General features: G+C 49.8%; 1 protein-coding gene across 5 annotated transcripts in view; it reads left to right on the top strand.

Annotated features, from left to right (window-relative positions):
- Positions 1 to 25,381, top strand: part of RAPGEF1 (Rap guanine nucleotide exchange factor 1) — a 134,306-nt gene that overhangs the window by 64,539 nt on the left and 44,386 nt on the right. For 4 of the 5 annotated variants that reach the window (XM_032595538.1, XM_032595542.1, XM_032595541.1 and 1 more), the window contains exons 2-4: positions 3,677 to 3,816; positions 9,577 to 9,755; positions 13,437 to 13,593. In XM_032595538.1, coding sequence (XP_032451429.1) covers positions 3,677 to 3,816; positions 9,577 to 9,755; positions 13,437 to 13,593 — 476 coding nt within the window. Of the gene's footprint in view, positions 1 to 3,676; positions 3,817 to 4,402; positions 4,510 to 9,576; positions 9,756 to 13,436; positions 13,594 to 25,381 lie in introns of those variants that run through there. The other variant, XM_032595540.1, reaches the window with a different exon arrangement.

Raw genomic sequence — 25,381 nt, 5'->3', positions numbered from 1 at the left:
ACACAGCATCGGAAACAGGCTCCAGGCTCTGAGCCATCAGCCCAGAGCCTGACGCGGGGCTCGAACTCACGGACCGTGAGATCGTGACCTGGCCGAAGTTGGATGCTTAACCGACTGCGCCACCCAGGCGCCCCTCACCCTTTTAACCATCTCTTTGGTCCAGAGTGCAATGCGCTTCTAGAAGACTTGTGCGGAGCAGATAGTTTATCTGACCCTGCCTGCCACCTGGAAGGTCTGACAAAAGAATCACACTTTGTCCCCAAGGTCACGTGAAGTAATAACAGACACACTAACCGGCTGTCGTGCAGGGTGCTATGTCATTCGTTTGGAAGGGTATTTTAGTACTACATAGCTGGAAAAATGGAAAGGGGACGGGTGCTTTTTATTTTTAAAACCACAGGTATGTTTTTCTACCGCATAGGATCGTGTTCTGTTCCCCAATTTTCGACCACTTTCAAGCATGAAAATTTCAAATGTGAATTTCAGCTGGTATCGAAAGAAGCAGTCCTTTTTGCAGGGGTATTTTTTGGTTGATCAGTTTGTTCACTTGTTGAGTGAATGTTGAATGTTGGCTGAGCATCTTCTCTGGGCCAGGTACCATGTCAGCACTGGGGGTGCGGGCATGAGAAGGGCAGGTGTGGTCCTCATGAGTTGGCATTCTTGTGAGGAGACAAGCACGTCAGTAAATCGCTTCACAAGATCGTTTCAGACACTGGAAAGCACGGAGGTAGATGGCGAGATGGAGGAAGGCCTGGTGCGTCTTTGCTTTTTTAAAAACAGCTTAATTGACATATAATTCACGTATACGATTGACTCATTTAAAGTGTAGAATCCCGTGTGGCTTGTTTTTTAGTAGTTCACTGGGTTGTGCAACCATCACCAGATTCTAATTTTAGAACATTTATGTCCCCTCACCGAAAGAAACCTCATACTCATTGGCAACCCCTCTCGTGCCCTCTCCCCTTCCCTCAATCTTGGCAGCCACTGATCTACCTTCTGTCCCTAAAAGTTTGCCTATTCTGGATACCATCCGTGGTCTTTGGGGACCGGCTTCCTTCACTTACCATAAATGCTGTCAGGATTCATCCATGTCGTAGCAGGTGTCAGAACTTCATTTCTTCTGTTGTCAAGTAATATTCTGTTGTTTGGATATGCCACACTTTATTTATTCATTCATCGACCTTTGAGTTATCTCCACCTTTTGATTATTATGCATGATGCTGTGAGCTTTTCGTGTACAAATCATGTGGATAGATGTTTTCATTTCTCTCGGGTATAAGCCTAGGGATGGAATTGCAGGGGTGTAGGGTAACCGTGTTTGATCCTGTGAGGAACTGACGGATATTTTCCACAGCAGCTGCACCATTTTGCATTTCCAGCAGCAGTGTGGGAGGGTTCCAGTCCCCCAGCCTTCACCAACGCTTGCTTTGTTATAGGTCTTTTTGATTATACCTGGTAGGTTAGAAGTAGTAACTTATGTCAGTTTGGGCATTTCCCTGGTGACTAATGATGGTGATTTCATACGCTTGTTGCTCATTTGTATATTTCATCTAGAGAGATGTCTATTGAAATTCTTGGGTCATTTTCAGTTGGATTATTTGCCTTTTGTTTTGGATTATAGGAGTTGTTTACCTTTTCTGTGTGCGGGTCCCTAGCAGGCATGCGACTTGTACATACTCTCTTCCATTCTGTAGTCTGTCTTTTCACTTTCTTGATGGTGTCACTTGCAGCACAAAATACCGTCTTAGTTTCGGACGTACAGCATCATGATTGGATATTTGTATGTATTGCCAAATGATCACCACAATAAGTCTAAAGTTTTAAATTTTGATGAAATCCAACTTGTCTGATTTTTCTTTTGTCACTTTTGATGTTATATCTAAGAAACCATTAGCAAATCCAAGGTCACAAAAGTTTTATCCCTAAGTTTTCTTCTAAGTTTCTAGTTTTAACTCTTACATTCAGGTCTGTGCTCCATTTGGAGTTAGTTTTTGTATATGGTGAAGTAAGGGCCCAGATTTGTTCTTTTGTATGTGAAATACCCAGTTGTGCCAGCACCATTTGTTGAAAAGAACATTCATTCCTCCACTGAATGGCCTTGAGACCCTTGTTAAGAATCCGTTGGCCGAAGACACGTGGGTTTATTTCTGGGCTGTCAGTTCCATTCCGTTGTTCTGTGTGCCTGTCCTCATACCAGTACCACGCTGCCCTGATTACTGTAACTCCATAATAGAACATTTTAAAGTCCGGAAGCATGAGTCCTCTAATTTTATTCTTCTTTTTCCCACATAGTTTTGGCTGTTCCATGTTTCTTTTATTTCCATACTTACTTTAGGGTTAGATTGTCAATTTCTAAAAAAAAAAAAAAAAAAAAAAAAAAGCCAGCTGGGATTCTCATAGGGATTACATTGAATCTGTAAATCAATTTGGGGAGTATCGACATTTTAATAATATTAACTCTTGATTCATTTATTTAGATTGTCTCAATTTCTTTCAACACGTTTTGTAGTTTTTAGTGTAGGTCTGGCACTTCTTGTGTTAAATTTATGCCTACGTATTTTATTCTTTTTGAGCATATTGCCAATGGAAGCTTTTTGTTTTCGTTCTGTTTTTATTGAAGTAGAGTTGACATACAGTGTTATGTTAGTTTCAGGTGTAGAACGCAGTGATTCGGCATCTCTACGTGCTCACCACAAGTGTGGCCCCCTCTGTCACCATACAGTGCTTTTGCAGTGTCACTGGACTATATTCCCTGGTTGTACCTTTCATTCCAATGACTTATTCATTCCGTAACTGGAAGCCCGTATCTCCCACTGCCTGTCACCCACTTTTCCCATTCCCCACCTCTTCCCTCTGCATCCGTCATCATCAGTTCCCTGTAGTGTAAATGGAAGCTTTTTAAAGTTTCATCTTGGAATGTTCATTTCTACTGTTTAGAAATCCAACAGACACTTACATATCGATCTTGTATCCTGTGGCTTTGCTGAGTTTGTTTATTAGTACTAATAGCCTTTTAATAGATTGCTTGTGATTTTCCATATACAAGATCAGCTACAAATAGACATAGTTTTATGTCTCCCTTTCCAATCTGGATGGCTTTTGTTAAGAGTATGACACCAAATAGGAATGGTGAGAACAGACACCCTAGTCTCATTCCTGATCTTGGAGAGAAACCATCCAGTCTTTCACTATGTTCCGGAGGGTTTTTGAATACCTTAGTGCGATTTCAGTCCCCGATGCTAACTCTGAGGCCGTGCCTGTGCTGCCTGGTGACCTTCCCTAAAGGTTGATCCAGAAGGGCCTTCCTTTGCAGTTCGTACAACCTGCACCCCTGTGATCCTGCTGTGGTGTTCTTTCTTCTTAGCTGGTTCCCTTAGACTTGGGTCAGCTCATCCTACAGACTCTGTAGAGGACACCGAAAGCGTTTGTGGGTTCTTTTCCCACGGCTATTTGACCATCTCTGACTTCCACAATCCTGAACAACCCAACTACATGGAAATGGCAGAAATTAAAACGTGCAAGCAGCAGCGTTTCAGCGGATCTTTCCTTTGCTTTGTGACTCTAAAACAGCCGGGGGAAACGATCTGTTTGGGGACGATACTCGTTTCTGCAGACGGTCACGGAGCGCAGCTCCTCCCCACCCCACTTCTAACCATCGGCACCTCCTTGTTTTCAGACTCTCAGCGCTCCCACCTCTCCTCCTTCACCATGAAGCTCAAGGACAAGTTCCACTCGCCCAAAATCAAGCGAACGCCGTCCAAGAAGGGAAAACCAGCTGAGGTGTCGGTGAAAGTCCCGGAGAAGCCTGTGAACAAAGTAAGCGGACTCTCTCTAGGTGTCTGTCCTGGCCTTCGCCTACTTCGAGCAGTCGGAGTTTGTGCTGTGTTTAAGTTCACCCCCTGGGGATCAGCTTCCAGTGCAGAACACGGATTTCGTAGCATTCCCGTGCTGCCAGGCAGGGGCCTGGAGTGTCCTTGCGAAATGTGAGCCTTTGGGATGGCGAGTGTTTCTCCTGTTAATCAGAGTCAGGTTCTGTTGGCTGAAGCAGTTCTCCTTTCCCAGATGTATCATCCTCTGGGCATTCAGAACAGCTCAGTGCATCATGTTTACGCCCCAGGATGCCACCTGCCTGCCCCCAGAGAGCCCCACGTTGCCCTGGCACGCACACACATGGAGGGAGCTTTGTGACGTCCAGAACGTCCTTCGTGTGGCTTTAGGGCCCATGCTCTGAGACGTGTCAAATCCTCGAAACCCAGCCAAGGGTGTCCTCAAGCACTGGTAACCTCAGCAGGGCCAGTGAAGCCAGATACGTTGAAACAGCTGTAGATTTTCGTCGACCCCTCCCTTCAGCCTGAAACGGCCACTTCAAGCTCTGCAGGAATCCAGGTTTCCTCTCTTCCAGGAGGCAACAGACAGATTTCTACCAGAGGGCTACCCTATCCCCTTGGATCTGGAGCAGTAGAATTTATGTCCACCAGTGCTGTGGCTTCCAGGTCTCAAAGGCAGAAGGTCAGTGTGACGTTAAGAACAATTGGGTTTGCCTTGCCTTCTACTGCAGAATCCTGGCCCATGGTTTTGGGGATGGAAAAAAAAAAAAGTCTCTTGCAATATCCCTGTGTTGAACTGGGTGGCGACTGTGGGCTTAATCGTTCAGGAAACAGTCCAAGGAGGGGCCTTGGGTAAAATTAAGAGTTTATCCAAGTCCCTGTGGTCTTTGGAGAGAGCTCAGCACTCCTTGACGAAACCTTGGGGGTCCTTTCTGGGGTGGGTTTGGGCGTGCTGCTTGGGTGCAACGGGTTCTGGGGGAAGTGGGTAAGTCTTCTCTCTCAAGACCAGCTCTTTTTTCCTTGAGTTGCTAAGATGATCTGAGCAGTTAAGAAGGGAAGGGCGTCTACAGTAACAGGTGCTCTGTGAGGCATCTGGCAAGCCCAGTGTGGTGAGTGCACTCAGAACCAAGCACTGCGAGAGCCAGGGACACCTTTTGTGCCACTGACGTTTATCCAGCTTTAGCACTAACGTGCTGGCTGCTTTACACTTACTCCTACTTAACACTCCTAACAGCCCTGGAGGATGGAAACTTACTTTGACACTGGAAAAGGACACTGGGCCTGCAGGAAGATGAAGCATTCACCATCACACAGGAAAAGGTAGTGAGGGCTGAGATTTGAACTCAGGCTGCCTCACATCCAAGCCAAAACTCTTGCGATGCATTCCTCGTTACGAAAGCCAGAATGTAAGTGTTAACGCTCACACGTAACTGGACAGAAAAGCAAAATTAGCCCCCGCCACGTAGAATAAACACAAGCCTTGTAGAGAAACGCGGCCTCTCTCCAGGGCCCGCCCAGAGCGTAGTCGGTGGAAGAGCTTTCGTCACAGCCGTCAAGTCAATGCCGCTGGCAAACAGACGCCACGATTCTTGCATTTTACAGCGTACCTGTATTTTTGTTTTGTTTGTACTTTGACCAGCAGGATATCTTAAAATTCTAGTTAGAAGTGGAGACAATTAAGGTTTTAAGTCCAAAAGTCGTTTGTTGAATAACCCTTTTTCCCGCCTCATCTGGTAGCAAAAGAGGCTGAAGAAAAAGAGGAAATAAAGTATTCAGTGTTTGCCAGATTGGTCAAATTCCAGATTGAAGAAGAATAGTAATAGAGTGGAAGATCAGTGTGTGCCAGAGTCATTTTCCGGGTCCCTCCGTACGGCCCCCTCTGGGAGCCGAGTCCGGTAATGGAGTCCACGCACGGTGCCGGTGGCCCCTGTAGCACTCGAGCAGGCAGTCGAGGGTGAAGTGACTTCCGACAACCGCGTTCTAGCAGTTGGCGCCAGGAAGAGACTGGTTCAGCCACTCGGTTCTTGGAATTTTTCCCCCTTTGTTCGTTCCTCCGAGAGAGGTCCCTGGGGGGAATTCGGTGCTAAAGTGTCCTTCGCTTGGTACGGGTTCCTGCAGGTTCCAGCGGACGTTGGCAACGTCTGGAGACACTTTGAGTTGTCACGACTCGAAAGGTGAAGCAGGTGTTACTAGGGCTGGTGGATAGAAGCCAGGGGTGCTCGTAAACATCCTACATGGGACGGCCCTGCCCACAACGGAGAATTATCCACCCCAAGACGTCAGTAGTGCTGCTGCTTAGAACCCCCTATTCTGTAGCCAGGAACTGTGAGTATGAGCTTTACCCAGGAAGACTGCTACTCTGGTTTTTGGTTGTCGCCCTTTAAGAAGGGTTGAGTCACTCTGCTCTGCCCCAAGTCAGCTGCCTGAGACGACATGAGCGCAAACCTGTTGTGTCATAGAGGCCCACAGGCACAACTGGAGGTGTGGGGAGCCTGCCAACATGTGTGAACTTAGAAGACCGTCGAAGAAATCCGAAAACACGCGTGTCATTTGCTGTCATTGTTATTTATTACTCATGAGCTCTCCTACCTCTTAGAGAATATTTTTCTCCGTGTTCTCATTTTAATCCCAGTTTCTATGCCTGCCATTCCCTGTCTAAACACACGGGAAACTTGTCGCCCGGTAGATAGCACAGATTCAGGTTCATGTACGGCTTACGGAGGGTCTCTCATTGCCTAGGCCCTGTCCCAGGTGATTTCACGTGCTGTCCTACTTACTCCTCTCCATAACTGTGTGCAAAACCTCTTATTATGCCAAATGTACGGACTTTGGGCTCTGGCCCAAGTTTTCTTGATCAAAATCTGGTTTTCCCTTAAGTTTTATGCCCTGCTTCTATGCACATTCTTATTCACGTCCCCACATGGGGGGGGGGCGGATATCAGGTAATACCCTCCCCATTTTTCAGATGAGGAGCCTGAAGTCACTGGCCCCCAAGCCCAGTGGTGGCTTCGAACCTAGTCCCTCCCCTGGCACCTCTACCCTCACGTAGCTTCCCGGTTTGTGGAGGGACAGTGGCTGGTGCCTCATCCCCCACAGCAGGGAGGCTGTGCCCGGGTGGGGGCACCTGCCTCTGAGCTTGTGCAGCTGGACGACAGAGCAGAGCCAGAGCTCTGGGTTCCCAGTTCTGGCGAGTGCTCCAGCTAGTTGTCTGCTTGTAAACTCTTCTGACCGCTGGCTGCATTTTGCAAGAAGTCGGAGCTGTTCAGGAGCAGAGGCGCTTTGAACGCACAACACTCGGAGGCCATTAATTCTGGGAGTGCAGTTTGCTGGAGAGTTAATGGATGAAACCAGACTCTGCTAAGCTGTCGGCTCCTTCAGTAGGAGCCCAGGGCAGCTTGGCTATTCAGTGCTCATTGGATCTCTCTGCAAATGATGGGAAGATTCTTTTTGCTTCACAGTGTCTTCCTGCCCCTTCTGGGTGCCTCCCATCTCCAGGTCAGCCCCTTTCTCCCTAGCAAACCCGATGATATTTCCTTTCTTTCTTTCTTTTTTAATTTTTTTTTTAGTGTTTATTTTTGAGAGAGAAAGACAGCGTGAGCAGGGAAAGGGCAGAGAGAGGGAGACGCAGAATCCGAAGCAGGCTCCAGGCTCCGAGCCGTCAGCACAGAGCCCGACACGGGGCTCAGACTCATGAACTGTGAGATCGTGACCTGATCCGAGGTCGGATGCTTGACCGACTGAGCCACCCAGGCGCCCCTCGATGAGATTTTCTTATAAGGTTTCCTGCTTCCTCCCCATCTTCCATCATTCCTGGTTCCAAACACGTCCCGATGTGCCGAGATAGCAGTGCCGTGGTCAGGGTCCTCTGGCCACGCTGGCCGCCGGCGTTTCAGTCACACTGATGTCTGAGTGTGACTCCTTCATACTCACGTTCCTTGTGGCCCTGGCGGCCGATGGCAAGGCGGAGAGCTCTTTTTTTTTTTTTTTTTTTTATTTAAAAAAAAATTTTTTTTTTCAACGTTTATTTATTTTTGGGACAGAGAGAGACAGAGCATGAACGGGGGAGGGGCAGAGAGAGAGGGAGACACAGAATCGGAAACAGGCTCCAGGCTCTGAGCCATCAGCCCAGAGCCCGACGCGGGGCTCGAACTCACGGACCGTGAGATCGTGACCTGGCCGAAGTCGGACGCTTAACCGACTGCGCCACCCAGGCGCCCCAAGGCGGAGAGCTCTTGTCTGTGAGGCAGGAAACAAGTGCCTGGCCTCAAAAACAGTAGATAAACATGTGAGGTCATGAGAAGATGAAAGGTGGGGGTAATGAGGCTCCAGTGATGGGGGGGGGGGGGCGGGGAGGAGGGACAGGCACTCCCTGCCTTAGAGAATCCGCTCTTTGTGGTCTGCAGACCCCCTTTGGGGAAGTTTCCCGTGGAGAAGAATTGAGTCGGCTCTTCGAACGTTGTCTGACTAAAGAAGCTGCTTACTTCTTGATCCCATTTACCTGTTTTCTTTTGCTATTCCCATGGAATAAATGCCTCGAGTATTGAATGTTATTTAAAATGACATTCTCCATCATTTGAGAAGAGAAGAGTTAGCGTTCAGAATCATAATCACTTCTTATTATATGTCATTGGTGTGTCTCCTTAGAGATTATTGTTTAAGTCAGCTTTTTTCTAGAAATGTTCTTCTTGCCCTTGGGTGCTTTTATTTGTATGTTCGCTGGACCTCAGAGAGCCCACAGGTGGCAGCTTTCCTCATATACAGCAATCGCAGTTTGCGCTGGACATGTAATCAGTTCTACTTGAATAGGGTATCCATTTTTGGATTTATCTGTCTTACAGATCATCTTTGATTTCCCTTCCCTGCCAGGCAGCTGGGACCCGGACCTCTGACCTGAGGGCCATATAGAGGGAGGTTGGGGAAAGGAACCAAGGGGTGCGTGTGCCCACTGACTGGATTTGAGGCATCCTATAGTCAAGGAGAAAAGATTTGGGCATGGGAGTTTGAATACTGCTAAGTGCAGGGCTCTGGAGTTTATTTTCCTCCTAGCTGTGCTTTCTTCGGGAGCAGAGGAACTATGGATGCTGTTAGCATTTGCTACACGAGTGATGATTGAATCGTTGCTACCTGCCCCAGCACCTTCCCCTTTTCACCCCAGAGCATCCACCCCTTCTAACCCTGGGGTTTCTAGACCCTTTGGGTGAGCCAAGCCATTTCATTGAGAGGGAACTGCATCTTCGGACTCAGTGTGGGAATCTAGTGAGGGGTCCTGGGAGAATGGGCTTTGAACACGAATGCCTCTGACCATCTTCTACTGTCCCTCAGATCTTTGAAAGGCCTGGGGTCTCTTGATTTGGTTTACTGGATGGATAGGCACCATGAGATTTAACTGCGGGTTCACTAAGCTTCCGACAGCCATCAGCAAATTAGTCCTCACTATGCTTGATGAGTGGTGCTATCTCAGTGTGGTAGGGAAGGATCCTCGAAGCAGTTTTCAAGACCTCAGCCACATCAGTCTCTACCAGGAAGGGAATTCAGAAGTATCTGAATGAACGTTCTTGGTCCGAGCTCCCTTCTGCTTCCTAGCCTAGCCTCTGTATCCTGACTGCAATCCTTAGAAAGTGATTTGGCAAGAAGTCTCCTCTGCTTGCATCAGTCTCCAGCTAGTCGATAGGAGATCGTACTTTATTTTTTTCGAAACCGCTCCCTTTAATCTCTCTCCTCCCTCCTTATGCTTAACATTTCCTTTCAGAACCTGAGCTGGCTGGAAGAGAAAGAGAAGGAGGTCGTTAGTGCCTTGCGCTACTTCAAGACCATTGTGGACAAAATGGCTATTGATAAGAAGGTACTGGAGATGCTTCCAGGGTCAGCCAGTAAGGTGCTGGAGGCCATCTTACCCCTGGTGCAGAGCGACCCTCGGATTCAGCACAGGTGAGTTGCCCTGAAATCCTTGACTGTGTCAGAGCAAGGGAGGCCTACAGGCGTCTTGGTTTGGGGGCACTTCAAACTTAGGGCTCCTGGGAAGAGTGAAGAGTGCGGGGAGGGAAAAGAGCCTTCTCCCCACCCTTCACAGCTATGACTTGATGCTCTCCCAAGGTCGAGGTCGTTGTTACTCATGAGGCCTCGACCCTGAGGGAGATCTCTAGCCTTGCTCGGGATGTAGCCACAGGGTAAGTCTGTGGTGGTTTCTTGGCCTTAGGTCATTGGCAATAATCACATTGATTTGGACACATTTCTAGTACCCTTCCGTTAGCCGTGGTGTATTACGACATTAAATCCTATTAATATCCAGCCTGGTAGAGACCTCAACTGCCTAGCTGATTAGGCCAAAAGAGATCGAGAATCCCATTCGAGCATGGATTAACGAAACCTTTAACTGTATCAGACCAGGATCTCCCAGACAGCACCCGGATTCCCTGGAAGCCAGGGATGTCGGGAGGAGTCAGCCCGCGTCCCAGTGAGCTTTGGTTGAGGAACACTTACCGCTAGAGTGCGTTTTCCCGTCAGAGTCTGGGAGCAGCTTGCTCTGGTCTTCACTGTTAGGTAGAGAAGGGAAAGGGGTATTCGGTGTGGTCTTAGCTGAGGCCTAGCGGAGGTGCCCGCTGGCTCTGTGTTTCTTTTCTGGTACCTGCTCAGGATAAATGCAGCTGTGTTTTCTGTTCCTTGAGATGGTTTGGTGTTCGTCCAGCCCCATGAGATTGAACTTTTGTGAACTGCTTTCAGAACTTGGCAACGAAGTGCATAGTTCTCTTCTTCTGGGAGATCATGCAAACAAGTGTCTTTATTTCCAAGAAGCTCTCTGGCCTGGGCCTTCCACCCTGGAGTTTCAGCTGACCTCTGTAGACTGTGGTCTTTTGGCCAGTTGGTGGCGGAGGAAAAAACTGTCGGGATGACTTTGCCCTGCTACTGTCTTTGCTTTCCAGGCCGTGCTCCTGTCACCGAGGAGGAGCCTGGGGAAATGAGTCCCTTCATGCCCTGCTGAGTGGCCACCACGCACAGAGTGCTTTGTGTGCTGGGCTTGAGACCGAGTACCATGTCCCTCCCGTAGTTAACCCCGTGCCTGGCTCGTAGAAGGGCCCGGTGCCGTTCTCCTTTGAGGGGATGTGCCCAACAGTGCGCTAGGGTCAGATGTGTAGACGGCTTTTTATGCAGAGTTCTCCTCCACCCCTTTTCGTGTGAGTGTCCCTACCGCGGTGGAGTTCGAACCTAGTGGTACCGAGCGGAGCTCTGTTGGGATTTGAAGGAGGGAGAGTTAGAGGAGACTCCGTGGCCCAATTAAACTTCCTGCAGGAGAAGATGCTCGAGCGGGACCTGAAGGAAGGGTGGGAATAGGCGCAAACACTGAGATCAAGCGGTAGGACAGTGGTTTGGGGGCATTTTTTGTCTATGGGGAGATCTTATAACTATTTTGTAGTTGGCAAAAATTATTTCACGTCTATAGCAGTTTCCTAGAGGGAAAGAGAAATGCCCGGGTGTGGCCATAAGGAGCGATGATTTTCTTTTCTCTGGCAGTCCTTTGGCTGATACCACGTAAGGGATGTTTCTTCCTGAGATTCTCGCAAAGCCAACGGATGATCTTTTTCTCGACCACCCTGATATCTCCTCTTCAAAGGTTTCTCTTAGGTTCCTTCCGTCATCATTCCTCCCGGTGCAGTTTGTGAGCTAGGAAGGTGTTTCCCGCCTTCTGCTCAGAGCATCTCTGTGGGTTGGGTCCCAGCTGGTGGGCCCTTCGTCTCCGTCCCCTAGGGTGCTGGGACAGTGGCGGACCAGCCTTTGAACAAGCAGCGGCTGTTTGGCGTGAACAGTGAGCGGAGGAACCTTCTCCCGCGCTGGGGAGTGTGTGTTGCACGGAGACGTGTGGCCACTGGACATTCTCCTGGTTACGGGACCCTCCTTCCTTTCTTAATGTCTCAGCCCCTGACACAGAGGAGTATTCCAAGCTAACGCTGTGAAGCGTGGCCACGACTGCCGAGTTCTTCAGGTGCTTTCAGGATGTTACCATTCAACGCAGGTAGAAATCGAGCATTGTGTAAAAGTGTCTGCCTGCCTCCTTTTCATCTAGTTCTGGCCAGTGGTTTAACAGTGTGATTGACGCTTTGGCGGGATCCCCCACGGGCACTTTGGCAGAAGGTGGCCGTCTTGGTTGAAAGAGGCCTCACCTGGCCCTGCCGGGAGGAGGCGGAGGAGGCTTGGAGTTGCCAGAAGGGCCATCCCCCCACCTCCTGCAGGATGGCACCACCGATGGCCCAGCCCCCAGGGGAGACCAGTTCTCGTCCCCTTCAGCAGACCTCTTTCCAGCACCCAGCACTTCGCTCATACTCTTCCCTGAGGCAGCCCAACCCTGGCTCTCCCGGGGCCCCTTTGGTAAATTGTTCCGGTTTCTAAGGGGACTGGAGTTTGCTTTCATTCCTTCTGACTGCTCTCTTCTCCTGCTGGAACACGCACCGAGCGGAATGAGTGGCTAAATGGAAATTGTAGATCTCCTGGAAAGTGTTTGCCCGTCACCTGATTCTGAAGAGCTTCTTGCTAGAGCTTTGTTTGTTCCAGGGTTTTGTTGTAAGCGGCTTTGTTTTTAGAAGCTGTCTTAATCATGTCTTACAGTATTGTATCTTTTCCTTCAAATTCTATCTTGGGCTGCTCAATATCCCCCTCATTCTTTTTCTCCCCCAACTTTTTTTTTTTTTTTTTCTTTTGAGGGGAAGAAGGGGCATTCCACAAATTCCATATTTTTGCCCTTCCTCTCTTATGGTACATAATATTTAAAATGGAAAGATAATCCTTTCCATAATTCCTAGAGAAAAGTACCTCCGGTTACTTAAAAATGTGTGGAAGATATATAGAGTGTACATCTGGGCCTCCCCTCCCCAATCGGCGAGGCATCCGGACGTAGCCGGGCCTTCCGTTCGCGGTGAGCGGTCGACGCCTCCGCCAGCAGGGGCCTCCTCGCCCCTCGTCCGTTGTCGTTCTGGAAACGCTCTTCATGAGTGCGGGGCTCTGGCGGGTCTGCCATGGTTATGGTGCAGAGAGTGGAGCTCAGCCCACGTTGGAAGGAATTCTGGTGAGCTACAGACCATCCGAGCTCACGTTTAGAGGCTGTTTTGGTAGAGGATCCTGCCTGCTGAAATGCCACGCACCCGCTGGCTCCTTGCGGCCCATCTAACATGAGTGTTAGTCTGACTGAGAGCGAGAAGCGTGTAGTGCTTTTGACCCCTGATTAGCAGCTAGGAGGAGGGGAGGGAGGGGTGGGGAGGGAGAGGTCAGGATCCTGCTAGGAGGAGGGGGTGGGGGGTGGCGGGAAGTTTGAAGAAGCATGTCAGCTGTGGAAATAAGCACATAAACTGTGGCGGGATTTTTATCTGTTATGTTTGGAAAATGAAGACAGTCTTATAACAGACTAGAATGTAAAGCTGCATACGGTGTGTGTTGGATTTATAAGGGCATAGATTCAGGGGAACGTTTGTCACGAAAAGGAGGTGTGGGTCTTCCGGAGAGAAAGGGTTAGAAGTGAGCCCTTGTCTCCAAGAAACCGCTTCTGTATCAAACAGTAGCTTCAAGGGACGGTCGTGCTTCAGAGGGTTCACCTTCTTTAAGAAACTCTTCTCTTGCCCCCAGCTCAGCCCTCTCCTCCTGCTACAGCCGGGTGTACCAAAGTCTCGCCAACCTCATCCGCTGGTCTGACCAAGTGATGCTGGAAGGGGTGAACTCAGAAGACAAAGAGATGGTCACGACGGTGAAAGGGGTCATCAAGGCTGTGCTGGACGGAGTGAAGGTAGGACACGGGCTGCCAGCGGCCTCCCCGCTGGGCGTCTGTCACACGACAACTTGTTCCCAAGCTTCACGCGTTGGAACGAACGTCTCCGAGCGTCTCTGGTGTTGCTGCTCGGTCCGATGGCCATTTAATTCTCTCTGGGACAGGTGGCTCTCAGAGCACTAAAGCCTTTGGCCTGATCGTCTCGATACTGGGAAAGCTGCCAGAAGCAGTCAGCCTTGCTCGAGCACGTAGTCAGCCCTCAGTGAGGCTCTGTGGTACAGCTCTGACTGTGTGTGCCTGCCTGCTAGACAGAACGCAGAGGAAGTTGTCTCCGCACTGACTGGTCGCAAAGCTCTCAGCGAGTCGACCGCCACCGTTTCACATTCTGAGAACTTCTGTGATTCTTGGTAGAAAAGTCGGATTGAGATGAGTAAGGAATGAAACTGGGTCTGACGTTCTGGAATTTACCGGCCAGAGAGGTCGGGAACAGCGTGATGGGAAATTACGAAACCTAGTTGAGGTGGGAAGCAGAGGCCACAGAGGGTCCGGGATAAAGTCTAATTGACACAGTAGGTCCTATGGGTGAGGAGCAGGACAGGATGTAAGTACGAGGTGGCTGAGGGCCTTCGGGTCGGGATTCGTGCCGCGGGCAGTGGGAAAGTGGAGACCTGCTGGTCCGCGAGGCCATGTTAGCAGTGGAAAGAGGGCTAGCCTGGGGCCTGCCCGGCTAGGTTTGAATCCAAGTTCACCACTTACTAGTCTGTGAGCTTAAGCAATCTATTCGGTCTAGGGTTCTACACCTCAATTAACTCATCTGTGAAATGGGTATGATGATAGTGCCATATATCCTAGGGTTGTGGGAAGTATTAAATTAATACATGGAAAGCTCTTAGAACAACACCTAGTACATACTAAGCACTCAGACTTGAGCTGCTATTCCTTATTAATTTTGTGGTGCTAGGTGTGTGCTTTGGAGACCAGTCTCTTGGCTTAGGGGAAGGAAAAAACAGCTGTGTCCTCCTCCTTTCCACGCCCTTCAGTTCAAAGTTGTAGCTGAGGTGCTTAACCTAGGTCCAAGAAAACCTCCTTCACCACTCAGCCGTCCCAGCAGATTCCTAAAAGCTGTCTCCTTGGATTGACGTCCCGCGGAAGTTCCGGAGAGTCGAGTAAGGGTGCCCAGATGGTAAAAGTCACAGAGGGAAGGCTAAGAAAGCCTTGCTTAGCACTGCGACTTGCTCTAGAATGAATCGTGTCGACTGGGGCCACATAAGTAGGGCCGCCGTGTCGGTGGGACGTCAGGAAGCTCACGTAGAGAGAGGCTTGGCTGGATGCCACCACGTCTCCTCTGCTGGCCCAGGCTCTGTGCATTCCCCAGAGCGTATTAGGTCCTGCCATGTCTGTGTGGGCCAGGGCGACTTAAGGGTAAAGGCCCAGAGTGGCCCGTCCTGTAAGGCCTTGTGTCACTTTCCAGATTTTGGAGTGTAGCCATACGCATTTTCCCCGTCGCTTTCCCCTGGAGCTCTTGGAGGTCGGCAGTGCAGAATGAGACGTGACCTGGGTCGCACGTCACCAGCAGAGCGTGTGGAATTCTGGCTCACACACCCCTTGCTCTTCCTGCCCAGGCTTCTGGAAATGCTGTTGTTTTGCAGGTGACATTGTTCAGGTTTCCTTCTACTGAATTATCACGAGATGTGTGAAACAAGTTAGAGTGCCCAAAATAGACGAGATGGAGTTTCTGTGTGTGAAGCTTTGTCACGTTCCCAAGTAACTTCTCTTTACGGGATCATTAAAGCACCCCAGTACCCGCTGAAAGGCATGTCGGAAAGAAAAATTTCTCTGATTTTTCAAACTGGCCAAGGAGAGAGGGAGAGAGAAACCTCCAGATTATGAACCTGTCAGTGTCTGGACACAAAGAACATTTCCACAATTTTTTTTAAGTTGTTTATTTCGAGAGAGAGAGTGCAAGTGGGGGAGAAGCAGAGAGAGAGGGAGACGGAGAATCCGAAGCAGGCCCTGCACTGTCAGCGCAGAGCCCCATGTGGGGCTCGAACTCATGAGCCGCGAGATCATGACCTGAGCCGAAACCAAGAGTCAGATGCTCAACCGACTGAGCCACTCGGGTGCCCTTCCACAATTGTTTTTAAAATACTTGACCCAGGGGCGCCTGGGAGGCTCAGTCGTTAGAGCTTCCAGCTCTTGGTTTTGACTCGGGTTATGATCCAAGAGCTGTGGGATCGAGCTCTGCACTGAGCATGGTGCCTGCTTGAGATTCCCTCCCTCCCTCCCTCTCTCTCTCTCTTTCTTTCTCTCCTCCCCCTCCCCCTTCACCTCCCCCTCCCATATTTTCCCCCTCCCAAAATAAGAAAAATAAAAAATACTTGACCCAGAACGAAGACTCTAGGTGATGACCTCTCTGAGTCCAGTTTTGTTTCATTTATTCAGGATTCCCTTCTCGAGAGCCTCCTCGAGTGCCAGCCGGTGCCATACGATTGGGAATGTAGCGATACCCCTGCCACAGTCCCTGACCATTAGCTTAGGATCTGCAGAGGGAGAAGGACAGCAGAGCTTGTCATTCTGTAATCATGACGAGGTCTAGTGTTACAAGAGAAAGTGGCACGTGGCCTCACTTGGTCGGGTGTTTGGGTCACCTTCCCCTTTCAGGGTGGTCGGAGACTGCCCTGAGGGTGAGACGGGCCAAAGGCAGAGAGGGGTGTGCAGGAGTCGGCCTGCCGCTGGAAGTGTGTTGCAGCTGGAATCGGTCGAGGGAGCAGGGACGGTCCGAACACTGTGCTGTTGGCGTTTGTTGTTGAGATGTCATAGTAGCAACAGCTGACATTTAGTCCCTCCCGATGCTCATAACGACTCTTGCCGTGGGCGTGATCGCCCTTCGCAGGTGTGGGAACAGGCCGAGGCAGCCCAGTGGTCAGCGGCGAGGTCGTGACTCCCACCCGGGGCTGCCGGACCCCAGACCCTGTGCGCCTCCTGTCACCCTCGGCCTCCCCCCACGTGAGGGAGACCCAGCTTAGCCCAGGGACTGCCTGTGCGTCCCCCCTCGCCACCAGCCGGCCTCCATCCCCTCTCCTGTCCCCATCGGGCTGAGGACACCGTATAAGCCTGGGTCGTGGTGGAGTGAGTGAGCCTCAGTTCGCCGGGAGGGACGGGGCCGCGCAGAGATGTGAGGATGTCGTCATCCCGCTCGTAGGAGAGACGTTGGCGTGTGCCTTTAAAGTGACTCACCATCTTCCAAGTAACTCATTCAGTTGTTAAATGGAATTCTTTTTTTGAACGGTCGAAGAAGTATTTTCAAACAGGGTTGCTCTGCTTCTGTCCCTGAATGGGGGTAGCACCATTTATTATTTAAAGCCCTGAGTAAATGTCACTTGCTAGCTCTGTAACCTTGGGCAAGTGACTTGTGTGAGTTTCGAGTAGATTTTTAAATGTTTACCCTGAAGAACTGGAGAAAGGTCAAGAGGGAGAACGTATATGAAGTACCTGGCCAGTAAGTGCTAGGTGCCCAGTAAATGGCGGGTAGGTACCATTGACCACGGAAATGTTAGCGTCCAGGATGGCTTGCACCTGCCTGTCTTTGACGGTGCTTGTGGTTCGCTTCCGTGCATCTCCGGTCGAAAGACAGACCTGTCGTTATCACCGGATCTGGCCCGGGCAGGTGCTCTGCTGGTGGGGCCTGAGGCCCAGAGAGGATGGTGACCGTCTAAGGAAGGAATCGAAAGGCCCTCACCTTCCCTAGCACCTGGCTCCTCTGGCTCCAGCAGGTGACCCGGCTTGTCCTTCGGAAGCCAGTGTGCCGGCTCTTCGTGCCCTTCCGTCTAAACATCAGTCCTTCTTCTTGTCTCAGATGCACCGTCTCTTACCCAGCTCCCTGGGCTCTGCTTGCCCTCTTGGCACGCCCTCCCGGATGTCAGTTCTCAGACCCAGAGCCTCTCTCCCTGGCCTCCGGCTGCCCCCGCCCCTACACACACACTTTTATTTTTCAACCTTATGCCGACAGCCTTGGAGGAGAGTACCTGCAGTTCTGTCGTCACCACCCACACTTGCGCTCGTGTTCTGTCCTGGACCCCCTTCGTACCCGTTAACCGACAGAATAGAACAGCCCATTACTCTACGAGCAAAATGGGTTTGTTCGGGAATAGCAGACAATTGCAATTCGGGACCTGCGAGCCGGGGCAAAACCACGGGCAAGTCCAACAAACAGAGAGGATTATTTTAGGAGGAGGATGCTGGGAGGGGCTGTCCTGACCCGGAGATTGGCAGGAAAGAGTTCAGGGTGAGGGCCGTTGCTCACTGGCCGAGTCGCTGGGGTGGAGGGTTTCTCATCGGAGACGCCGGGTCCGTCCTTCCCTCTGGGCCCGCGATCACGATGGTCTCCTGGTGAGGGTACCTCTGCTGGGCTCTGTAAGCGACGATTCCTCCTGTAACTGATGTCATTGGTGTGGCTCCCTTCGTAACCTCCCAGGTCCACTTTTAGTGAGCTTTCCCTGTATCAGTTTTCACTTACAACGGGAATATTTTGTAGGAAGTGTTTTTCTGACTACATCAGTCAGGATTATGTTCGACTGCAAGAAAATCCTCAATAATACTGGCTTTTAAACTTAACTCTCCTTCATGGCCAAGAAGCCCACAGACGGGCAGTCTGAGGCTAATGACATTTTCACAAAATGGTCAGGCATGTGGTCGTCTCCCGTCTTGCTTTCCTGCCATCCTTAGTTAGCACATGGATTCCACCTCATGGTCCCGAACGACTGCTCCTGCTCCATCTATCGTGACTGCATTCCAGCGAGCGAGGAGGAAGAGAGAGTAGGAAGGTGCGCCCTCTCCGTTTGAGGATGCTTCCTCAAAGGCCTCACAGAACTCACTCACACTTCATTGATCACAGCTTGGTCACATGCCCAGCTGAAATTCTGCTAAAGAGGAAGAACAAGTCGTGGGGCAACTTGCTGTCCCTGCCACACTGACATCTCAAAGAAGCCATCTCTTTTATTCCTCGCTCAGCCTATTTTTTTATTTTTTTGATGAAAACGTTCAAATATCTGCCAAGAGGAAAACGGGGTAATGAAGCCCCACCACATAGCTCTGCGGCTGTTCGCTCCCGGCCAGTCTTGTTCCTCTGCCCGCCCCCCGGGATCGCTGGAAGCAAATCACAGATCCCATGTCCTTCCGCCTGGAAATGCCCGTGCAGAGCTTGAGGCCACGGCGAGCTTTTTCTGCAAAGGGCCAGGGAATAAATACTCGAAGCCTCTCAGGCTACATACCTTCTCTGCTGCCTATGGGTCTCTGTTGCATGTTGTCATTGGTTTATGTAATTTTTTTTTTCTTTTTAAAGAATTCTCACCTTGAGGACCTTACAGAAAGCAAGCCCTGGGCTGGATCCTGCCCGTATGCAGGGCATAGTTTTCTGGTTTTAAACAGTTTGCTTTTCAGTTCAGGGTCCAGATAAAGCCCATTTGCCTCTTAGTCCGTTAACATGCGTCTAAAGATCGCTTTTCTCCGTCTGTTTGTCCTTGCAGCTTACTTGTGTCGTTAGGAAGGGTCACTGCCGTCACAGGTCTCCCACGTTCTGGATTTTGTGCTGATGACATCCAAACAGTGTTGTCTGGCATGTTCCTCTCTCCCCTGAATTCCCTGTGAAACTAGAGGCTGAATCAGTTTCAGGTTTTTGTATTTCGAATGCTCCCTCAGTGCTGCCCTCACCTCCATCAAGAGGCATGTTTCCTTTTCTTTTTTTTTAAAAAAAAAAACAAAACTGTTTTAAGTTTATTTATTTACTTATGAGAGAGAGAATGAGCGTGAGCAGGGGGGGAGCAGAGAGAGAGGGAGAGAGATGATCTGAAGCAGGCCCAGCAGAGAGCCCGACGCAGGGCTTGAACTCACGAACCGTGAGATCGTGACCTGGGCCGAAGTTAGACGCTTAACCTACTGAGCCACCCAGGCGCCCCTCCCTTTCTGATGTTAGTAGCCATCCATGATTTTTGCCTAGATCTGCTCACTGATTTGGAGCTGCAGAATGATGAGTTTCTAATTCTTCGTGCCGTTCTCTCATTATCTGGGAAACACTTAAATGACAGACCTCCCTTGTAAACTTACGGTTTTCCTGAGTGATCATTCTCAGAGAAGAGGCAGGATCCGTGCTTAATTCCTTCCTTCCTTCCTTTACCAGTTCTCAAAACAGTGCCTGTCTCCTAGCACGCTTTAACATGACCAGTGAGTTGAGCTGTTTAAAATATCATTTTGAACTCATGAATTTACACGTGCTGGCCGTGCTCCCACCCACTGTGCTTGTCCCTCTTCCTGGTCCCCAGGCCCCATCTTTGGCCACTGAAAACTTTTTTAGGCTGTTTCCTGAGTTCCCTGTGATATGACCCTAGAAGTCTTTGATAGTTTTCTTCGTAGTTGTCTTGGTATGAAAATCTGTTCCAGGCTCTTATCATCTGATAGTTGTTTTGTTTGGGGTGGTGATACACAGCTTCATTGAGCTGTCATCCCCACACCATATAATTCACCCACTTAAAATGTATATGGTGATTTTTCTTTTTACTATATTCACACACTTGTACAGCCATCACCACGATCCATTTTAGAACATTTTCGTCACCTTCAGAAAGTAACTGCCTACCCTTTATGCTCTCCCCTCCCCCCTCATTTCTTGCCATCCCCCACCGCCCAGCCTTAGGCAGCCTGACCTCTATAGGTTTGCCTATTCTAGACATTTCATATAAAAGGAGTCGTATGCTCTGTGGCCCCTTGAGACCAGCTCCTGTCACTTAGTACAATGGTTTCAGAGTTCACGCGTGCCACAGCGTGTATCGGTACCTCCTTTCTTTTTCTTGCCAAATGATAATCCACTCTGTGGGTGCACCACGTGGCATTGTTTTCTCGTGGCCATTTGGACGTCTGAGTTTCCACCTTTCGGCACCTCTGAGTGAGGCTGCCGTGGACACTCCTGTACACGTTGTTATGCGGGTGTGTGTTTTCATTTCTCTTGGTGGTACACCCAGGAGCACAGTGCCTGGGCCACACGGTAACTCTGGGCTGGAAGCGGCTGCGTCATTTTCCACCCCATCTGCGGTGGATGCGGGCCTCAGCCTCTCCGGCTTCTCCACGGCCTCCATTCCCACCTGTGCTTTTTGGCAGATGTTCATTTCCCTGAGGGCTAATGATATGGAGTCCCTTTTCGTGTGCTTATTGGCCGTCTGTGTATCTCTTTGGAGAGATGTCTGTTCAAGTCCTTTGCCCGTTTAAAAAAAGTCTTTCTTTAATCTTTATTTATTTTTGAGAGAGAGAGAGAGAGCGAGCGCATGAGTGGGGGAGGGACAGAGAGAGGGGAAGACACAGACTCCGAAGCAGGCTCCAGGCTCTGAGACATCAGCACAGAGCCCGACGCGGGGCTCGAACTCACAAGAGCAAGTTTATGACCTGAGCCAAAGTCAGATGCTTAACCGACTGAGCCACCCAGGCGCCCGCCTTGCCCATTTTTAAATTGGGCTTTCGTTTTATTATTGAGTTATAAGGTACCTTGTACATTGCTTACCACAGAACTGGAATCAGCCGTTCCTTTAGGGAGCCCTGCTTCCCTTTGCTGGGAAGTCCCGTTTAGAGACCACACTGAGGGCTGATGTTCTCATCGCTGCTGGTGGGTCACGCGGTTAGTTTCTGTAAGACAAAATACATCTGGAGTTTCTGCTGGTACTTGCAATTCGCATTCAGCACCACCGGGGTTTTCACTTAACCTCATCAGAGTCGTGTCTTAATTTTTTTCCTCCCACACTGAATCTGAGGTCTCCTCTGGCTGCCTTGTCTTTAGTCCGTTTGAGGAATGACAGCCAGCGTCTTGCGGCTGGAGTGGCCCTCGGAGAGCTGACTTCGGGAGTCCCTCACTGCCCACCCCACTTGTTCCCCAGTGCTTGCTGCACAGGAGAAGGAGGCCGCCTCCTCTGCTCTGTGGCTGCCTCACCCCTCAGACTTCAGGTGGGAAGGTCCCTTCTTTTCACCATGAAAAAGCTAGACACCCCTGTGATTTCATTCTGCTGCTTCGGTCCGGGAAACTCCCAACTGGTGGCCTCCATGCGGTGTCCTTGGCGAAGGACTTGTCTTAGGACCGCTGAGCAGTAGAGGGGCTCTGTCATGGCCTGAACCCAGAAGACTCACAGGGCCAGAAGGTGACTGAGGATGGACAGCGAGGGGCCGGGGTGAGGGGGGAGCAGGATTGGTGGCCACTGCCCGTAGACTGGTGCGCTTCTCAGGCACGGCGTGTGAGCCTGGGAGGATTGGCCACGGTGTGGTGCCCACTGGTAGGGGCAGCGTGGCAGCCGCTCTTAGGAGCATTGCCCGTGGCCGCACCTCGTAGGGGCCCTTGTGTGGCCCGTGTACTCTCTGCCGGACGGGGGCTTTGTCTTAGTGCCAAGGAGGAGATGGGAGGACCACAGCTCGTACTTTGACTTGTTGAAGGTCACTCAAGATGGGAACATCACTGTGACCATTTTCAGTACGAATAAAATGAGCACAGAAATAAAGTATTATGCACTTAGAAAGATACTCTTCCCAATACCCTTTGGCTTTTGAAGGCTGCTTTTCAGTGGACCGGTCGTTGTCTGGTTCACAGTCACCAGCTGTGCGCACAGTCTGGTCTTTTCACACCTGTGCCTCAAGAGGGCTGAAAAGTCTGACGTCCCTCTCGGAAATTCTGCCTTTAGTAGGAGTTAGGCTCTTGCCGCACTGCCCATGGCCAGCTTTGACCGAGATTAGGTTTTTGGTGCAGTAGCCAGATGCGGGCACCTTCTGGAGGTTCCCTTCTGTCTCCTTCTGGCGCCGGAAGGGTGGTAGGGGTGGAAAAGCTGTCTGCCCCTTTTGCACCCTCCGTGAGCCAAGGCTGGCAAACCGGCAAAAGGGAGACTTTCCGCCACCACGTCATCGTGTGGGAGTTTGGGTGCGCGCTTGTGCCGATGTGCCCATCGTTCCGTGACTCCTGCACCGTTGCTCAGAAAGCCCCTCCAGAAAGGCATGCTAATCATAATTGCTCGTGAATCAGTGAAGAGTTAGTGGAATTTTCTCCTACGTCAGCCGATGCGAGTACACATACTTCTCTCTGTTCTTCGCCCTGCTTGTGGAAAAGAGTAATGTGAACATGGGCCTTCCAGGATGCTTTGGTCTGGCCCTCTGACCCCCTCTGACACAGCGATGCTCTTCTGTGCAGCCCGGCGACTTGCTCCCCCTCCCACTCCCTGCTTTCTCTCCTCAACCCGTCATCTGTCTCCTTACTTTCAGTCTCGTCCTGGCCGTAATCACCAGCTAGGTAACTAGTGTCCAAGTGCCCATGAGATTTTATGTAGCTTGTAAATTGTGAGAACAGGGACATAGGAACATTCTCCTTTCTTTGTCTAGTACTTGACTCTTAGAGATCTTAACTTCTGTCTCCAAGAATAGGCAGCCGCTGTCCTGTCCTACAGAGTGGGGTGATGCTGATTCCAGCTGTACTGAGCATGCCTTTGGTTGTATTTTCTCGTTTTAATTAGTATTTCAGAAGTAATACGTGTTCATTATAGAAACTTTACAAAAACGCAAAGAAACAAAAGCAAGAAAATTAGGGGTGTTTCATAGCCATACTTTCTTTCTAGATGTGTATTGTTTCCATTAAAAAATTTTTTTTCAGTGTTTGTTTATTTTTGAAAGAGAGCGCATGAGTTAGGGAGAGGCAGAGAGAGAGGGAGACGCAGAATCCAAGGCAGGTTCCAGGCTCTGAGCCGTCAGCACAAAGCCCAATGAGGGGCTCAAACTCACAGACCGTGAGATCATGACCTGAGCCGAAGTCGGACACTTAACCGACTGAGCCACTTGGGGGCCCCTTCTTGTTTACGATTTATTTCCAAAACATACTGTATATCTGCCATGGGACCACCTGGAGCTATTTTCCACCAAACATTTCTTTCCGTGATATCATATATTCTCACGAGTTTGACTTGTATTGGCAACATAATGGTCTGTTGCTTGGTTCTGTCGTAATTGACACAATCTGCATCTAATATTAACTATTTAGTTACAGAGCATTGAGTCTAATTTTATCTATTACATATAATGCTGTGATGACCATCCTTTGCAGCTTATTTTTTGCATACATCCATGACGTTTTCCTTGGGCTAAATTCTTTTTTTTTTTTAATTTGTTTTAATGTTTATTTATTTTTGAGACAGAGAGAGAGAGAGAGAGAGAGAGAGAGAGAGAGAGAGAACGACTGGGGGAGGGGCAGAGAGAGAGGGAGACACAGAATCCGAAGCAGGCTCCAGGCTCTGAACTGTCAGCACAGAGCCCGAGGCAGGGCTCGAACCCACAAACTGTGAGATCATGACATGAGCCGAAGTCGGATGCTCAACCTACTGAGCCACCTAGGCACCCCTCCTTGGGCTAAATTCTTATAAAAAGAGTACAGATATTTAATTTTGACACGTACTGACAAATCATCCTCTAAGAAGGCTGTTCTCAAAGGACTACTCCTACCTACAGTGTCTGGAAGGTTCTGTTTTGTTACCATCAAAGCTGGAGAGTCCCTGATGACTATTGAGCACTGATGTTTATGTCTGTGAGTTTCCTCTTTGGTATTAGTTTTGATGTATTTGTCTTTTTCTTCTAGTTTTCATGTTTCTGACAGAATCCTTGTGCTAGGGAGGATATTAACCTTGCCTTAGCCCATGTGTTGTGATTCGTGTCTGGGCATTTTGAGTTTGGAGAGGATTTGCAGTCTCATTCAGGGGCATGTCGATGTTGCCCACTCACGCCCATTGCTGCCTCCTCTGTAACTTTAGAAATGGATATTCATGCTGAAATACTGAACCTTCCCCCCTGCCCCCAGACGCAAACAGGTCTTACCCAGATGTCCATCAACAGGAGAATGGATAAAGAGACATAGGTTTGTGCATACATTGGAATATAACTCAGCAACAAGAAGGAACAGATTACTCGTGCACACGATGACGTGGATGGTCATACTGAGCAAGAGAGAAGCGGAACAGAGACAGGGCAGGGCGGGATGGTGGTTGCCCAGAGCTGCGGCTGCTTGGGGAAATGAGGAAGGGCTGGTCACGGGCACAGCTTCTTTTGTGGGGGAGCAGAAGTAGTAAAAGTCGCAGTGCTGAGGGCAGCTCCACCGCGAGCAGACGAAACCATCGCGCCGGCTTTTACGGCACGTGAGTTAGATCGCCCCACAAAGCTGTTCAGACAAGATGCATGCAGGAGAGTGCATACTGTAATGGTTCCATTTATGTCAAGTTCTGGGCAATGTAATCTGCGAAACAGAAGTAAAACCATGGTTGGGGTGGGGCAGAGGCTCTGGAGAGAGCGGCGGAAATGTTCGGTATTTTTTGAGTGGTATTTACACGGGTATTTGTGATCATCAGACCCCATCAAACTGGGGAAAATTGCATTCTAGTTGAGAAAAAAAAAAAAAAAAAAAACAAAGAAGCAGGCCCTGATCTTTCTCTCTTTTTCTGTGTAAAAAATATATTTTCCAAAGTCACATCTCCACTGGGTAATAGGCCGTTAACTTTCTGTCGGTCAACAAAGATGCTGACCAGTCATCTCGGGATACCAGCTGCCGCCACACCCGGGGCCACCTTGCTTTGGGAAACCACCCTCCCCATGCCGGAGGTTTGCTCCTTAACATAGGCAGCGCCCTGCACGTTATAGGATGTAATTTAATGGCTTTCAGGAACTAAAGAGTAGTTCTCCCCCCACAAACTGGCTGGGAATCTGTTCTGCTGGAATGTAATTTCAGTGTTAAGCTTCGTCATTTTGAGACAGC

Source organism: Lynx canadensis, chromosome D4 (assembly GCF_007474595.2).
Source record: "Lynx canadensis isolate LIC74 chromosome D4, mLynCan4.pri.v2, whole genome shotgun sequence".
Taxonomy (NCBI): Eukaryota; Metazoa; Chordata; class Mammalia; order Carnivora; family Felidae; genus Lynx; species Lynx canadensis.
This window is presented reverse-complemented; position numbering and strand designations above follow the sequence as displayed.